At 43.1% G+C, this 16,251-nt stretch overlaps 1 protein-coding gene across 1 annotated transcript; it reads right to left on the bottom strand.

Annotated features, from left to right (window-relative positions):
- Window positions 1-2,018: 2,018 nt before the first annotated feature.
- On the bottom strand, window positions 2,019-15,702 carry frmpd3 (FERM and PDZ domain containing 3). Its single transcript, XM_084549754.1, has 15 exons — window positions 15,548-15,702; window positions 15,261-15,415; window positions 15,045-15,147; window positions 14,698-14,743; window positions 13,959-14,063; window positions 11,691-11,798; window positions 9,992-10,123; window positions 9,072-9,191; window positions 8,695-8,831; window positions 8,041-8,167; window positions 7,531-7,620; window positions 7,203-7,382; window positions 6,853-6,988; window positions 5,221-6,117; window positions 2,019-4,824 (listed from the first exon to the last, which is right to left on the bottom strand). Exons 1-15 carry the CDS (start codon window positions 15,586-15,588, stop codon window positions 2,024-2,026), a joined length of 5,178 nt encoding a protein of 1,725 aa, XP_084405880.1. The 5' UTR covers window positions 15,589-15,702; the 3' UTR covers window positions 2,019-2,023.
- Between the last annotated feature and the right edge of the window lie 549 nt (window positions 15,703-16,251).

Below are 16,251 nucleotides of genomic sequence, written 5' to 3'. Positions count from 1 at the left end.
TTTCACTCTTTGCCATTTATTCCACTTTGAATTGAAAAATGATCTGTACAAACGGTACCATCTCCTTTCATCGCTCAAGTTTCTGCCCCTGAAAGACTAATATGGAAAGGGAAAACATGCAGTACAGGGAAAGGGAAAACACTGTGTATGGTAATGGGAATGCCACATCAACAGTAGAGGAAAAACTATTAAAAGAGAGTGCCCTTAAACATCACAAACATGTTTTCAATCTCAAAGGTCCAACAAAGCTAACACGTTTCCCTTTTAAATCAAATTAAAACTCTCATTATTAAATGAGTATAGTAAGTGAGCTATGTATGGTTTCAGTGATGTATACTGGCGGTAGCACTAAGACATGTTTTTTTTTTCTGAAAAGTATTAGGGGTAATTGAAGCATTTGCAGGTTTGTTTTAACCTACAGAATGCATAGCATTCAGTATCCTAAAAATAGTGTCGTATCACCAGGCTGTAATACAGTACCTTCAGCAAAATGTGAATGATTGCATCATATAGCATTTAATAAAACACTTGGGTTGGGTTGATCGAAATGACCAAACAAACAACAACAACAAAAAAAAAATGATTGACACATTTCTGGCCTTCAGTGTTGTGGCAGCCTTGTAGTCACTGTTTCATTTCACAGCACTTTCTTTTAATAGTACTTCCACTATACATGTTAGGCCTGCACAACTATAGAGCCTTCTAGGAATAACAAGAGGATGAGACACAAAGAAGATTTCAGACAGGAAATGATGTGTTAGTTTTATTAAAATACATAGAAAACTACTTTGTGTGTTTCTTATATATTTGCTAGATTGCACAATGTGTAACAGCACATAGAAAGCAAACTTATTTATATTGTATCTGAAAACCTGAATAAGAACAAAGGAATCTTTTGAAATGGGTCAGCATTTGCTTTGAGGAGATGAATAATGAAAAACTAGTGGTGTTGGCTCAAGTGAGTTTTCCAGCAGCAGTGAATAAAAAACACCAAATCCAACATTAAAGGATACGTCTCGACCTCAGAACTAATCCCAGAAGTTGTGCAAAATCCTAGTGAGAACATTTTCTCTTGCAGGTGGATGTCTAGATTTAACACTATACCTATCACTACCAGTGTGATACAAGAGAGCTATGGGATAATGGTGGTGTAAAATACACTGCTTGTGTTATTAAGTACATTGTGGGTATGTCTTGTCTACAGCTGAGTGAGGTAATAACACTCAATACTGTACAGTGGATAAGATTGTGACTTGAGTCTCTGCTACATTGTCTGCGCTAAACAGGTGTTTGATACCTGCTCTGTTATAGTGAGAGAATGGGCCTCTGTCGATAAGTATTGTTCTTTCGGTGCTTTTCATTTGCCAACACTTTCATTTACATTTTCACTCTTGTATCAGTACTTTGGACACTGTCAACATGAGATCCAACAGAGATCAGTTTTGCATTACAACAGTTAGGAAATTCAACAAACAAACACATCACCATCTAACCAACCAACCCTTTGGACTACGCAATTTACAGAAGTCGCTACTCGACAAAATCTCTGAAATATTTTTGTCCAAAGCATACATTTATTTCTGATGTATTATAATTTTTATACTCCTCTTAATTCAATACATTTCAAATATATTCTTCACCTTTTTTCTTCACAAAACTTTATATTATTTGCTAAGTAGAGACAACTCAAATATACATTACATATAAATATTATACTTTAATGATCTATGTATATTGTAAATACTGATATGAGGTGATTAGCCCTGTATCACCCAGTCTGTTATAGGGTACTTATTCCATTGTGCATTAGTTTGGTGTATCTTTATATTTCGAAACGAGATCCACAAGGCTACCTCAGGGCCTGTAAACATGGGATGGAACAGTTGCATTGCAATTTGTACTGAGGATGATTCATTGCAGGTTTTGTAAAAATTGTAAACAATAAATAAATAATGAATTTGGATAGAATAATCACCCACATTCCGGTTCTGTTCTGATTACATTCCTGCCAGATTTATCCTTACTAGGCAGGCAGAGTTTTGATGGGCCGAGTGAGCGAGCTCATGTTGTTAGCGTTGGAGGAAACTTGTGGACTCGCTGTCTTTGTTGGCAAGCTGCTTGAGTGCCCCATTGACTCTTCTGCTGCACGCAGAAGCAGAGTGTAGTTGATAGCTACTTCCTCAACTTTTCTCAACAGCTGCAACCTTTGGGTTTCAGAACGAACCCCTCTGACCAGTTTGATGAAGGTCTGAGTTAGTTCACATAACACTTGAAAGCTAGATGAGACTACAGCAAGCATACGTGTTGGGCTTTTTTCAACACTTGCCACTCTCCGACACGATGCTCTGAACTCTTTGAAGCGCACTGCCAGCTCCTGTTTGTACTCTGTTATCCGTGAGGGCTGAAGACGAGTCTCACCCTCAGCTTGTGGGCTGTTAGCACACTGACGTAGGATAGCTAGCAACTCATTTGCATCCAACTGTGCATTTAGGAAACCATCAGGCAAACTGAATGTTTTCCCTTGTAGAGCTTGTACCCGTGCTAGACTCCCTTCCAGTGTGCCACATGCTCTCAGGTCAATCTCCTGAGTCTGTGGCTCTTCCTCTTCTTCCTCTTCTTCCTCTCCACTGCAGTCTTCTGCATTAAGAACTTGCAGTGTTTTGCTTACAACAGGAAAGGTACGTGAGTCCAGCTCCATGCCTGGAAGGACTTGGAGGGGTATGGAGTAGGAGAGTTCATCTTTCTCACTGCTTTCATCTGCAGCCTCACACTTCCTGTAGCAGAAACAGAAGGAGCAGCATTTATCCTTGTCATCACTGTCTTCACTAGGCAAGGTCAGTAACACCTCTCCAGTCCCTTCTTTGCTTTCACGCAGTAATTCCTCTCCCTGAATGAAAAACACACCTTTTTTTCCTTTCCCTTCTGCCTGATGAGACTGAGTGTGCACTGGCTCTACTGGGGTGGGAAGCCTCAGTCCGGTGGCTCTCACTCTCTCCATCTCCTTCTCTAGACTCTTGGCTTTTGGCTTCACCTCAGCATACACAGGTGTACTAGTGCTATTATCCAACTCTCCAATGCTGTATCGCCTCTGGAGCTTCTTATATTGTGGAGCGCCCATGCAATCTGTTTGAGAAGTGCAAGTGGGCAAGCAGGAGCCCTGCTCTCCCCTGGGCTCTCTTGACTCGAGGCTTGTAGATCGTATTCTTGTGGTCTTGATCTCTAAGGTCCGAGGTCTCCTTGTAGCACCTTGGGTGTGAGGGGCTTTTGAGACTACTGGAGGGGTCTTTGAGATAGCTCTCTCTCTACCCCTGTTTTGTGTCTCTGTTGTTGATCCAACTGGCGTGTCAGGTAGTCGCATGCCCCTACACATTCGCTTACAGTCACAACTGCGTCGCTGCTCCCTGGAAATCCCCGGTGCCTTTAGGACAGGACTGGTGCGTAGCTGGCAGGCACAAGGAGTGCCTGAGGGTACAGGTGAGGATCCTTGGGGTAAAAATTCTCCCTGTGATGACTTGGGTTTCAGTAGCTCCTCTAAGAATTCTAGCTCATACTGGCGGACTTTCTGCAACTGTGCCCGTCGTTCATCTGTTTCTCTTCGCATTCTTGCCGGAAATGTTGCTGAAAGAAGATTTCTAAAACTCAAGAAAGGAGCACTGCGCTGGGACTTTCCTTTAGAACTGCCTTGCTTCTTTGAGTCTCTGGCTGGGAGAGTGGAGACCTTATCTACAGGAAGGCTAGGGGTTGCTGGATCATCTAAAATAGGTAAGGATTTTATGGGGCATTTCTGTGACTCAGGGAGGGATTTGCTCTGGGCACCTTCAGTCTTGCTTTCAGTGGCTTCTTTTCTCTCTACTTTTACTGGCAAACGAGGGGAGTACTTGGTTTGTATTTGTGAGCTGGGTTTTGCCAAACTAGGATCAGCTCCTACTCTCCCTGCATGTTCTTTGCTGTTAGCCAACTGGAGGCCTTTGGCCCGAAGACGCTCATCATCTGTGGGGGAGGATGATTGAAACACCACTATCTTCTGTACCTGTGGGTCTTTTAGTCTTAGTTGAGCTGTGGGCTCCTGTTGCACTGGACATGTGCAGAAAAGATCATCAACTGGCAGAAGTTCTGTAGAGCTTGAAGGCTTCATGGTCTCACTAGAGGCAGTCTTGGCATCTTGGCACGTATTAGAGGGTGAAATCTTGGCAGAGGCTGTTCTGTCCACAGGCAAGAGAATAGGTAAGGCTTTATTTATAGAGTCTGTACTAAGAGGTGCTGATGTCTTCCCCTTTGCACCATCAGACAGATTTTGGTTCACTGTCTCTTCACATGAATTTGATACTTTCTGATCTTTACTGACTTGAACTGCCAGTGAAGCATCAGACAATTTAAGTTCTTCAGGTGACTTGGAAAGCGGATCAGGGGTGTTTGCTTTGGTGGATTCAGAGTTTGCTTTAACATCTGCTTTCTGTTCAGTCTGAGTAGTGTCCCCCTGCTCTGTCACAACACTGAGTATAGCTGTGTCTTGGCTGGGGCTGACTTTAAAGGGAACAGTCTTGCTGAGGATTACTTGCTTCGGTGGACAGCCAGCACGAATCTGACCCACAGAGAACGCCCCAGTCCCTATGGTCTTTGCAGTGCAGCCGGGGATAGCCAGGGGAAAGTCACGGCGGCAGAGGATACGGTCCTTGTTGATATGGTGAGCCAGCAGGTAGGCCTGATTCTGGTTCTGCTTCATAGCTGACACCATCTCAGAAACATCTGTCAACTCAGAAGAGTTCGTCTCATGGCCTGAGTCCAGTGATGACTCAGGTGTAATGGCAGCTAAGACAATCAGCCCTGAGGAGGAGAGCAGTACACTGTTAGAATAATCAAGAAACAACACATTTTAACACAGAAATATAATGACATTATTGTAATAGTGTGCATTTGTAGTACTTGAACCATTTGCAGTTGGGTGGATTGTGATCACAAAAGAGAAAAATACAATTTTGTTTTAAAAATGTGTTTTTCATGATGAAATTTAGAAAAATGTTTGCAAAGATGTGCAAATTCTCTACCCAGACTACATTAATTAAATCTAAGTCGTTTGGCTGGCGTCCTTTGGATTTATTTTAAAGACACACAATGTTGTGTACAGTAAATGTGTAATTTGACTGACTCTTATTTTATTGATTACTTTACTGAGATGAGTACTCAGTTTTTTTATGCTGTGACATGACTGAGGTTGTTGACCTGCAGTCTGTGTCGGTTGTTGAGGATGATGGGGGTAGTCCTCAGAGGCTGCCAAAGCCTCAAGCGCCTGTAAGGTGGACACCAGTGCATCATCAAGCTCCTGGGCATGATCTCGGACTGTTCTTGTGGAAACATTATCAATCAGTGTCACAGGCACATCTTCCTTGGCTTGTGCCAGCTTCCCAGAGGGGACTCCTGCACTGGCAGCAGTTCGTGCCTTCCTCCCTCTCTTTGGGTCATCTTCATCAGAACTGTTGTCCCTGAAGCCAGGTGGTGGGGCAGCAATAGCAGGTGGTGGTGGTTGCAGCTTCTCTCCTCCACCATCGACCTCCTCCTCCTCATCCTCCTCTTCATTCCCGGGAGGAGGCAGGGCCATGAGGTCAACAGCACCTCCATCTCGGGAGGCACAAGCACTGGAGCAATGCTTCCCCGAACTCCCACTAGTGTTCACTGTTGTTGACAGACCCTCTGCCCTTAACCTGGCTTTGCAGGAGTCACAGAAATATCGAGCACTTTTCTGGGATTGACCCATTGTCTGGGCACGAATTCTAAACCCTGCATTCTCCACTGCTGGGCTCTCTAAATTTCCCCCAGCTATTTCCTCTGTACTCTGCTGGGTGGGATCTGACTTGGTTCGGGGCCGTCCAGGGGGCTCTTGAGGAATAAAGTTCTCATTGATGTCGAGTTCAGCTTCAGTATGTGTTTGGAGTTCTGGAAATTGCTGTTGCTCTCGAAGGTGAACATGACACAACCCAAGATGTTGAGGCTCTGCAGGAACTAGGGCCCTTGAAGACCCTGATTCCCTGTGCGAGCTTTCCCTCTCGTCCCCTCGTCGCCCTCCACTTGGCAAAGCGGTTGCCCCAGAGCGTGGGTGGGCATGGTGGGAGCTTCTGTAATCTGGGGACAGAATTGTCAGAGCAGTGGAGAGTTTGAAGTGTTAAGAACTATTGGGGATAGAGAAGATCCAGATGGAAAAGCAGAGGCGACAGCTGGTGGTCACATGTGGATTATATATTTCAGAGATGGATGTTGAAAGTTTGTTTGAGGTTAGAAGGTTACACTCTGGTGGAATGTGATGATATGATGGTACAATTCTTCTTTGATGTAGACTACAAGTTGGTAAAGCAGATGGTAGAGACACTGTTCATGTTCGAACAGTAAATGTTTATGATGTCACAGCAAAATGTACACTGTAAAATTCCATAATGTTAGTATTTCTTAGGGAAAAAGCAATATGGAGAATTCCATTCCAATGAGTCAAGATGGAGATGAGAGAAGAGACAGCAGAGGGCGCCATGGGATGAAAGTTCCAGGATAACCTGGTTACTATAGGAAATGATTTCAGTCAATGAAGAAGCCAAGTCCATCAATGTCCATTTAGACTGAACATACAATGAAGATTGCTACAAATTTTCTGACATGCGGTGTCTAATATGAAGCTATATACAACTCTAAATGTGGGATATGTTTTAAGCTTTTAAGTAAGCAATGCTGTTTGCCATAGACTTTTATGTATTTATCCATTAGATCCCTTTATATTTCATATGTTTATATTTTTATACTAATATATTGTAATCTGAAAAATTAAAAATCTAAATTAAGCACTCCAAGTCAAGAAGATTTCTAACATACCTGCCTTGGTCAGCTGAGACTGACCAGGATTCCGGAAGTAGATAGTCCGTTTAGGGTCTACAAACAGCTTGTAGTAGCCAGAGATGAGGCTCGCAAAGTTACTTGCATCAGGCCATTCCATGAGTAGGACCAGCGGCTGTAAGGGGTGGTAGGGAAGGGAATTAGGAGACTATTTAGGGACAGGCAATGAGCATTGCCTGCTTGGTTTTTTACTGACCTGAATGAAACTGTAGAGAAGTCATTTATGAACTTAAAATGGAAACTTGACAGAAATATAACTGAACAACGTGTCTTGTCATTATTAGATGATTTTTGTAGCGTGTATCTTTAGAGAGACTCTGCTGTAATACCTTGGCCTCATGAATTGTCACCTCCACACGAGCAACTCCTTGGCTCTCTCGGTAGAGCTGAATCTTGGAAACCCTACTGAACTCAGCCAGAACTGTTGTGAGGTTGTTTTTCAGGTCAATCACATGACTAATTCCATGTCGAGGGCCCACCAGTAGTGTTGTAGCTGACTGTTTCTCATCCTGGTGAAGAACACCACATTTAAAAGAGCAGTTTCCTTGCACAACAAATTCAAAGACTCACACAAAAAAATGAAACTGAACAGCACAGGGACTTAACCAAACAAGATGAAGAGGTATTCTTAAATGCAAAGATGAAAAAATGTATTACCAGTCCAACAGTATGGAACAGTATTCCACCAAAGGGTGGGAGGTCATTGAGTACACGCATGTACTGCAGCTTTCCTTGGAGAGGAGGGACCTGTCAAAAGAATGATAAAACAGAAGCTCATCTTTGACTGAGAAATCCTCCTGCTGCGCTCCATTTGTCCTCCCGGGGGCACTATTGAGCCACATATATTGCTAATAAAGTCTTATGCAACAGTTACATCTATAGGGATGAGGGACTGGTTATCAAGCAGGCATTATCCTTTAATATAATGCAATGAAATCACGAGTAAAGAAGCAGCAAATTGTACAGATTTGTATGTGAACATTAATGGAGAGAATGGCAATTTGGCAAGAAGTCTGTCTACTGTATATTCTATTTGTAATGCTTAAAAGCACGTTTTAATAGCAGGATAACCAAAAACGATGAAAACATAAACAAAGAAATGTCTAGATATTTCAGTCACGGAAATGGTAACAATTGCTAGTGTAGAAATCTCAAATAAAAAGAAACCTTGTTGCCAGAAGGTGGTGGATGCTGGTAGGTCTTCAGCAACTGAGACAGGGTTTTACACACATTCTTCTCCTTCACCGTTGGAAGTAGAGTGAGTGGAAGGAAAGGCTCTAGACCCCATTCTTTTCTGTGACCGAGAGCAAAGGGAAATGTGGCAGAAACATGTACAAAAGAGAAAAGTCAGTGCTTAATGAGAGTACTCAGGAGATGCCACGACTGAGGAGACAAAGGAGTTTTTTCATCCCATGGGAGGAAACAATGAGCCTAGCTTACATCCTCTACAACTCCTGTCTTGACATGGCCACCCTAAGTCTATTACAAGCACAGTGAATCTGTTCTGCTTCTGTGGTTGTGATAGTGGAATCTAATTACTTGCTAGGTCGAGGTTTTGAAGAATAAATGAGCAAATTGAGAGAGAGATGTAATTTTACAAAGCAATAGATTTCTTTGTTTCATAACGACCTAGGGACAATGGTCCTTGAGTAATTACAGTTTTAATACTATTGGGATTAATTATTAATCATCTAGATATATTGAATGACTAAACTTTGTTATGAGACTCATGGATATTGTTCTCAGAATTGTGAATGAGCTAAAAAAAAAAAAATTTTTGTCCATCAGTTCATTTGAAACTAATTTAGCTTGTGGACTTACTCGACATGCTTGAGAGAGATCTTCTGATTGGGCCTTGCAGAGGACACGGTGATGTAGATATGGAGCGCGGCCAACCGTAACGTGATGTCTGATTTCCAGTCCATGCCAAAGCGCTCCTTGATAACGTCATTGCGACTCTGTATGAACATGACAGAAATGTTGTCTTGCACACAGCCGACTGCAAATGGCTTGGAATCCTTTGACAAACCTGATCATTAGCTTAAATACCAATGGCAGTTTCCAAATTCTTAAACATAAACATAACCTAATGGAAACACTAGAATAGAGGAGACGGGACTCCAACAGAGATAGGACTCCAACAGTATCATGAGACTGCTTGACATCCGGTTAAATCCCCCTATAATCTAGTGCTTTACCTGTATGTAGAGGTACTCAAAGGCAGCAGGGTCCCTCCTTAGCAGGTCCGCGGGATCCTTGGGGAAGAAGCAGACGCGGAACAGACACTTCATCCCTTGGAAATAGGTTCTATGCACCACCTGAGGGAATATGACAATGTCAGCAAGATAACAACTACATCTTTGTCTTTTGCCACACATCACATTATCATTTTCCATAAGTGAACAGGGGAAACTGAATTCTGAATGCACCATCTGTCTTCAAAATACCACAGTGAATAGATGTAGCCGGCTTAGTCAAGGTGAAGAAATGCAAAGCAATGGAAAACCACTAGCCAACCAACTGCAGCATCTAACTATTGTAAAAGTACAAACTGACAGAAATGTCAGTGTGGTGTCAATGTCAGTGGTGTCAGTGGTGTAACCTGGATTGCAGTAGTATTGCACAGACAATACACTGACAACTCACAAAAGGCAAGATAGACCAGCCGCTCAACATGTTTGAGCGACATGTTTGAAGATTATCAAATGCGTTTAACCAAGGGGATAATCCACAGTCTGTCTCACTGAGGTTTTTTATCTTGAAACATCCGTGGCTAGTACCCACCTGAAAGTCACATGACTAAGGCCTGTCAATGATCCAGTGCTCTGATTTATGGGGTGGTATTTCCTTTGTACAGTTAATTGTTTTCTAGCGACTTGCCTTTGTTTTAGCTTTGATTTAGATATACCATGACCTGGATCATTGACAGTCACTCAGCCAACCCTGGAGGCATAATAGTTTTTTTTTTTTTTGCCTTTGACATTTTACCTCGTTGGATTTTTTAACTGATAATAGTATGGGGTTTCTATTAGCGCTTTCACAATTCTCGTCCCTTAAACATGTACGATGAATCCATTGGACTCATCTTGTACTCATGCCCCTGTTATAGGTTTCTCACATGTGTCAGCGGCTGGTTCTCCTGCAGCAGATGCAACCTCTGATTCTGATCCAGACCACCGGCCTCCAGCACCAAGGCAAAGTGCTCAATGTAGCGCAGTGAGAGGCGGTCCTGCAGGGAGGAGATCACATCCTGGAAGGAGGGAGATGGAAGCAGATGAGAGGCTGGAACCCATTTCCACAGTAAGAATACATTACGCCACAAAAGTGCATATTTGATCTGCTGGGTCTATTTTCACACTGCATTCCCTCCATATTTACACAGTGTAGTTTGTCAAATTGATATCGTTGTGGTGAGTATTTTCTGGTTAGACTCTTTGATATCATGTCTGACACTTTGTGCGATGGAGACCTTTTATAGGTATTCTTTAGTTTGCACAGTAAGTGCATCCGATTGCTCTTGTGCACACCGGTGTCTATGAATGATGCAGGGCTTTTCTCAGATTCTCTAAAATGTACAGAGAACACTGTCTAAGGGGAGACTCATGGCTTATCACATGTCACCGTGGGCTATGCCTCAGGATGAGCGTTTTCTCGCCCGTCTTAATGTATTAGAAAAAACAATCTCTCTGTGGTGACATGTTACTGTACTTTTGGCTGTAATTCCCAATACGCAAACTCATTAAGAGCAGCGAAACAAAGCACGTACACTAATTGCTTGCTCTCCACAATGACACTTGCTGATGTATTCCGAGCAATAACTGTCCCTGCAAAACAGGGATAAGCAGCTTTAACAGTATTGACCTGTGCGGCTTGTATTAAATGACACCAGGGGAAGCCGCACAATCAAGTGAAAAAGTCACAGATTGGGCCCTAAAACAGTGCAGGAAAGCTTTTTTTATTTGACAGACTGTCCAATGGGCATACAACTGGGCATCCCATTGTGCCATTGATTTAATCCATGGCATCGTATTATTGATCTGAGCTTTCTTATTATGCCAAACTTCCATTTAATTAGGCTGACAGGAGAGAGCTTTCCATCATGTCTACTTTAAAAGTGCCTCTGTGTGTTTCTGTTTTTCCCCTTCGCCCTCCATGAGCAGAGGAGAGATTTGTGAAATCTAATAGAGTCCAATTGAGTCTGCTCGGACATGTCAGACTCTTCCTAGAGAAAGAAGTGACCTCTGTCTGACTAAATTCATTTGTTGCTTCTTGACCTTACTCGCATTAATGAGATTAAACAGTCAAGAAAAAAACAGGATAAAGTATCATGAAATTAAAGTCTTTTTTTTTGTCTCCTGGGTTGGGAGATGATGTGTAAGACGGAGCTCCAAAACATACTGGTTAAAGTTTTAACCCACAGTAATTGTTTTCTCCAGCTTTAAATCCAGTCCTGACAAATTTTGTATTTCTGTTGATAACTCTAACCATTTGATTTGGTCTTTCACACCTCCTGAGAAGTGTATGTGGTTCTTAAAGCAGCTAAATGTCAGCTGCGTTCACCAGCTAGGTGCTAACTTTCACCTGGGGCTCGGCAGGTATTTTACCGTTGGCCGTCAGTTTTTCTGCAGAGGACAGTTGCCTTGAGTGACACAAAAGCGTAAAATCGACTCTGAAATATGCCAAACATCCGAGCAAATTGTAAAGTGGTATTTTCATATCCAGACAACATTCTTAAAGTGAAAACACTGGTTATAGCTGCATTACGTCAGCGTCACAATGATGCGGAAACTCGCAGCACAGCTCTAGTGAATACATACCCTAACAGTGGTACGGCTATCAAACGTGAAGGACTTAATCTGTCCATTCTCCAAGAACACCTTCAACACATTTGGTATCAGCAGCAAGGATTCGTCCTTGAGCATTGTCTGAAAGAGATTGAAAGAGGCAAAAAGAAACTAGTGAATAATGTATGCGTGCTACTGTGTCGAAAAATGTAATCAAGACTTAACACAATCAGCTGTAATGGTTGGTCTGTGCTATTGAGTGGAAAGCAATAAAATGTAGAGCAGAAGGAGGAAATAAAGATGTCTTGCGCGAACAACGGGGAGAGACTCTAACTGAACTCTGCTCCTTCTCAGACGGAGCAAAACTCTGCCTTAGGATGCCCATCCCATGCATTGTATCAAGATCAAAGAAGGGCTTATTCAATTTCTATGGTCTGCCCATTCAATATGTATGCCGTCCAAAGAAAATTGGATGGCGGGATTGAAAGCATTCACCACAGAGTTGTCTGAGGGAAGGCATACGAGGAGAGGCTCGATTGAGGGTTACTGCTTTTACTCAAACCGTTTGTTAGAAGAAAAGTTACACGCAGTTCAGTTTCTTTAAGAAAAGACGCGCTCTCTCCCCTCGCTGGCTATCTCTGTTTTTTTTTAAGATCTCGTTGAGGGCTTTTTTACATTATGACTTAGATCTTATTTTGTACAGCCATCGTTGTGATAAGTGGAAAAGAAGGTACATAATAAGATAAAGTTGAGTCTCATGTGGCAATGAAAACTGGAAATAAATCCTTCTTTGCCAAAACGAAATCTGTCTTATTTTCGTTGCTTTGTTTTAGATGATGTGATTTGTGTGAAAGTCAGGCAGACATTACTCATCACAGCCAAAGGATGTGGATTTAATGCAATAGGCGTATCTCTGAAAATGTATTTGGTTGAAATGGATCGCGGTGTCCACAGCAGATGCCCGGCAGTCTGTTTTTGGAGAACTTAAGTATTCAGAAAGCTCAACAAGCTGTTCTTCTGGAAGAGACTATAAAGTCTGAGCTATGAGCTAATAGATCTTTCTCCATGCTGCAGCATTAAGAGGGGGGCGCGCTGGTGAGGAGGAGGCGTCGCCAACCGGTCTATCGCTTCACATCACAAGCCGCTACCTTTGTCCTTGTTAGTGAGGGTGAGCTGGAGCCGGTTCGTCACGTGCAGACAGAGCGTGCTCGGAGGCAAATCACGGCTCCGTACCCAGATTCATCTCTTTCCCCTCTCTCATCTTATTAAACTTCAGTCTAGGTGGCCAACGCTGATAAGCTTTCAGATGATCAATGCCTGTGGCTCTTGCTCACCGGAGACAGAGTTTAACATGTCTTGGCACAGTTTACCAATTGCGACATGTCCATCCACTGTGTTTGGCACCTCGAGGGCTAGTAAAGGAAAGCTCTGGGATCACATGATGTTGACTGCTGGTATTGTCAGTCAACAGCTCATCATCATCATCATCATTTACCCTGTATCGGCTAGACTAGAGGGTAAAATAAGTTGTAGCTGTGATTACAAACCATTTAAAAGTGAAAGATTGTTAAAATATTTTTAACACCCTAATGTCTCATTCTTTATTGTTCGCATGTTGCTTGTCATGTAAATGTTCCCACTTAAGGCTGTAAGCTCCTTGCCCCCCATGGATCCTTGAATGACCGGGCCTTAGGGACTATAAAGAGATTATTATGGTTATTAACACTGGCGGATTTTGTTGCACGTATGCTTAATGAGTATTGTCATCATTGGCTCTTAACACTCTATTTCTCTTTTCTTCTGTGTGCTCCATCGTCCCTTAGTGTGTGTATATGTGTGTTGATGTGTGTTGTGGTGACGTGTGTGTGTGTGTGTGCGTGGGATTAGCTCAGCTCAGCTGAGGGGAGAGAGAGGAGAGGAGACAGAGGCAAAAATCACCATTCAGAATCCGTTTCTAAAGGACGTTATTAGTATGCAGGCTTTTCTGTATGATTTTTTTTTTCATATTTCCTTACTTTAGCAGCCAGGAACTTGCTGTTGCAACCTCCACTTACCAGATGCTCTGCCAGATTTGTGTTTTTTTTTTTTTTTTTTTCTGTAAGTTATAGATGTGTCTGCTAAGTGAATAGGAATTTATATTCAGAAAAAAGTTATATTGTGGGAGTTTTAAAAATTAATGGCATGCACACACTTCATATACTGTGCATATAATGGAGAAACAAAATAAGTATACTCGAAGGCCTTTTGATGCATGTGTTTGGCATGCACGTGTCACAGAGAAACACGACGAGTTGAACTTACTGAGTCCGGGTCGCTGATGGACACTTGCTCTGAAAAGCGCACTTTAGGCGGGTTGGTTCGCAGGCGGGCCTTTTTGGCTGCACTTATGAAGGCAGACTTAGGTGACTGAAGATAAAAAGAGAGAGAGAGAGAGAGGGACTGTGAGGAGGAACTGAGGTTGAAAGATGAGGCATAAATGAAAGAAAAGCCCCCCCTGACTGCCAACGCTACAGAGGCTAAGCCTGCTGCAGTGCGGCGGGTGCGAAAGTTTGTGAGACGAAGTTAAATGTTGTTAAATATCGTCGTTGTGCTGTTTTATTTGAGTACCGCAAATTCTTGCTGTTTCGTACTCTATATGAATGTTTGACTTTGGCTTACAAATGATCAAATTAGTATTCAATCTTCTAACAAATATCCAGTTCAGTTAGTCGGCTAAATAAATGGCACATTTCCATTTTCTCTGTGTGAACTGATGCATGCACGCCCAACTTTTATTTAGTAAGTCTCGTGTAGATATTTATGTGCCTGTGTGGAGTTCTGAAGCTGTTACTGGGCGGAAAAAAAATGACTCCAACGTGTGAAGCATTGCCATGAATACTAATGTGGGTCTGCACTGCATTAGTGTGCGCTGAACAGAATACTGTACAGTGTTCCTATATGAGTCAGAGTGAAAGAAAAAGAGTTATGAGCAATGAGGAGTAACAGAAATCCAGAGGGAGAGGAACATGAAAGCGAGTGAGTGAGTGTCCCATTATACTACCTGATGGGGCTGCAGCACAGTGAGAACTATAGTGTCTTTGCAGCGTCTGTGGAAAGACAACAGAGAGTGGAGTGGGTTAGGTAATGCCACGGACACCATCGTGTTTGGAGAGCTTCTCCAGTTTATATCTGCCATTTCCTTGCCGGCCTTCAGCTGCAAAAGGACTGACTCATCCACAGGTTTGTGTTCATGTAACACCGCACCGGCAGGAAGAAACAGTTTGTACTGTTTGATCCACCCACTTTACCCATGTCTCCTTTACCCCTCTTTGCCTGTGCTGCTGGTCACCTAGTCTGGGACCCCATTCCTCCCCCCACCCTCCCTCCTGGGACAGTAAAGGATGTTACCTTACAAGGTCTATGACTCTCTCTCGGGGCGCGTCGCTCACCGTCTCCTCGTTAATGGCCAAGATCTGGTCTCCAGGGAGAAGCTTGCCAAAGGAGGGGCCGTCTGCAGAGATATGAAATCGTACACATACAACAAGAAGGATGTTTTAATTTGAGCCATAATATATTCAGTGGCGTTTCTCCTTGTATGCCGCTCAAGCTGACGAGCACACTCACCAACGGAGACGGAGCGTACAATGACAGGTCTCTGGCTGCCTGCAATGAAGCCAAAGCCTTGAGTCGGGTGGCGCTGGATGGTGACCTGTCGAGCTGAGGCAGGACTTAGGGTGCCGCTGTCCATACCATCCTGGCTCTCCTCTAACATTGCAGTGCTGTAAAGTATGCGCACATTCATGAATAAATAAAGAATAAATTAGAAGGGACAAACCCCCTCACAGGATTTTAAAAGCCGAGAATGTGCAGTTAGTGCTGAGAACGACTAAGATCTAAGTAGCCCTGTGTACCTGTCACATGCATTCGTGTGTCCATCCTGGACCTTGGCCATCCCCTGAGAGGAGGGAGCAGCATGGGATGGGGTTGCACTGCAAAGGCTGCTCTCTGATTCGCAATCATTCACCTGCTCAATAGAAAGGAGGCAAGAGGGGATGCAAGCAAAGAAGTAAGATGTAAAATATGAGAATGTGTTTTGAAATGTTTGCTGTGCTGAGCTTATCTTAGCACATCTTGTACCACCGCTGCAACACAGAAAAATGAAATCACGAACCCGGAGCTGAAAATTGTGGCATTCAAGATTACAACACCAGACATCTCCCGCTGCAAACTGTTTGCACCGTTCAAGACCTTGTGTTGTACCGTGAAATGCAAAGGATAAAAGGGGAAACAGGTGTTTACAATGAAATTCATCTCCTGAAAGTGTCCGAGATTCGAGGCAGGCCTTGGGAAAAATAAAATGCAATTATCAACGACCTGTTACGCAATGATCGCAGAGGATGTAACGCATTAAGGTCTCTGAATCTGCCAGTTTCTGCCAGTGTGGACGGAGCTACTGCTGTGATCCGCACATGCTCTTTTACAGATGCCTGTGTGGGAGGCAGTGAAAGCAAGATTACTGAAAGACTGAATGTGAGTGTGTATGTGGCATGTGGGCTTCTGTGTTTGTGGCAGAAAAAAAAAAAATGGAAATTGTTGCGTGAGAGAAAAGAGAACC

The sequence above is a fragment of the Chelon labrosus genome (assembly GCF_963514085.1).
Source record: "Chelon labrosus genome assembly, chromosome: 8".
Lineage (NCBI taxonomy): Eukaryota > Metazoa > Chordata > Actinopteri > Mugiliformes > Mugilidae > Chelon > Chelon labrosus.
This window is presented reverse-complemented; position numbering and strand designations above follow the sequence as displayed.

What these genes read in the sequence shown, in the direction of transcription:
- frmpd3 (XM_084549754.1), bottom strand. Translation starts at nt 15,588, where the DNA reads ATGGCCAAGGTCCAGGATGGACACACGAATGCATGTGACAG. An exon ending in CTGTGCTGCAGCCCCATCAG is followed by an intron (nt 14,064 to 14,697) that starts GTAGTATAATGG and finishes TTTTATCTTCAG; the next exon opens with TCACCTAAGTCTGCCTTCAT. An exon ending in AGAACCAGCCGCTGACACAT is followed by an intron (nt 9,192 to 9,991) that starts GTGAGAAACCTA and finishes ATATTCCCTCAG; the next exon opens with GTGGTGCATAGAACCTATTT.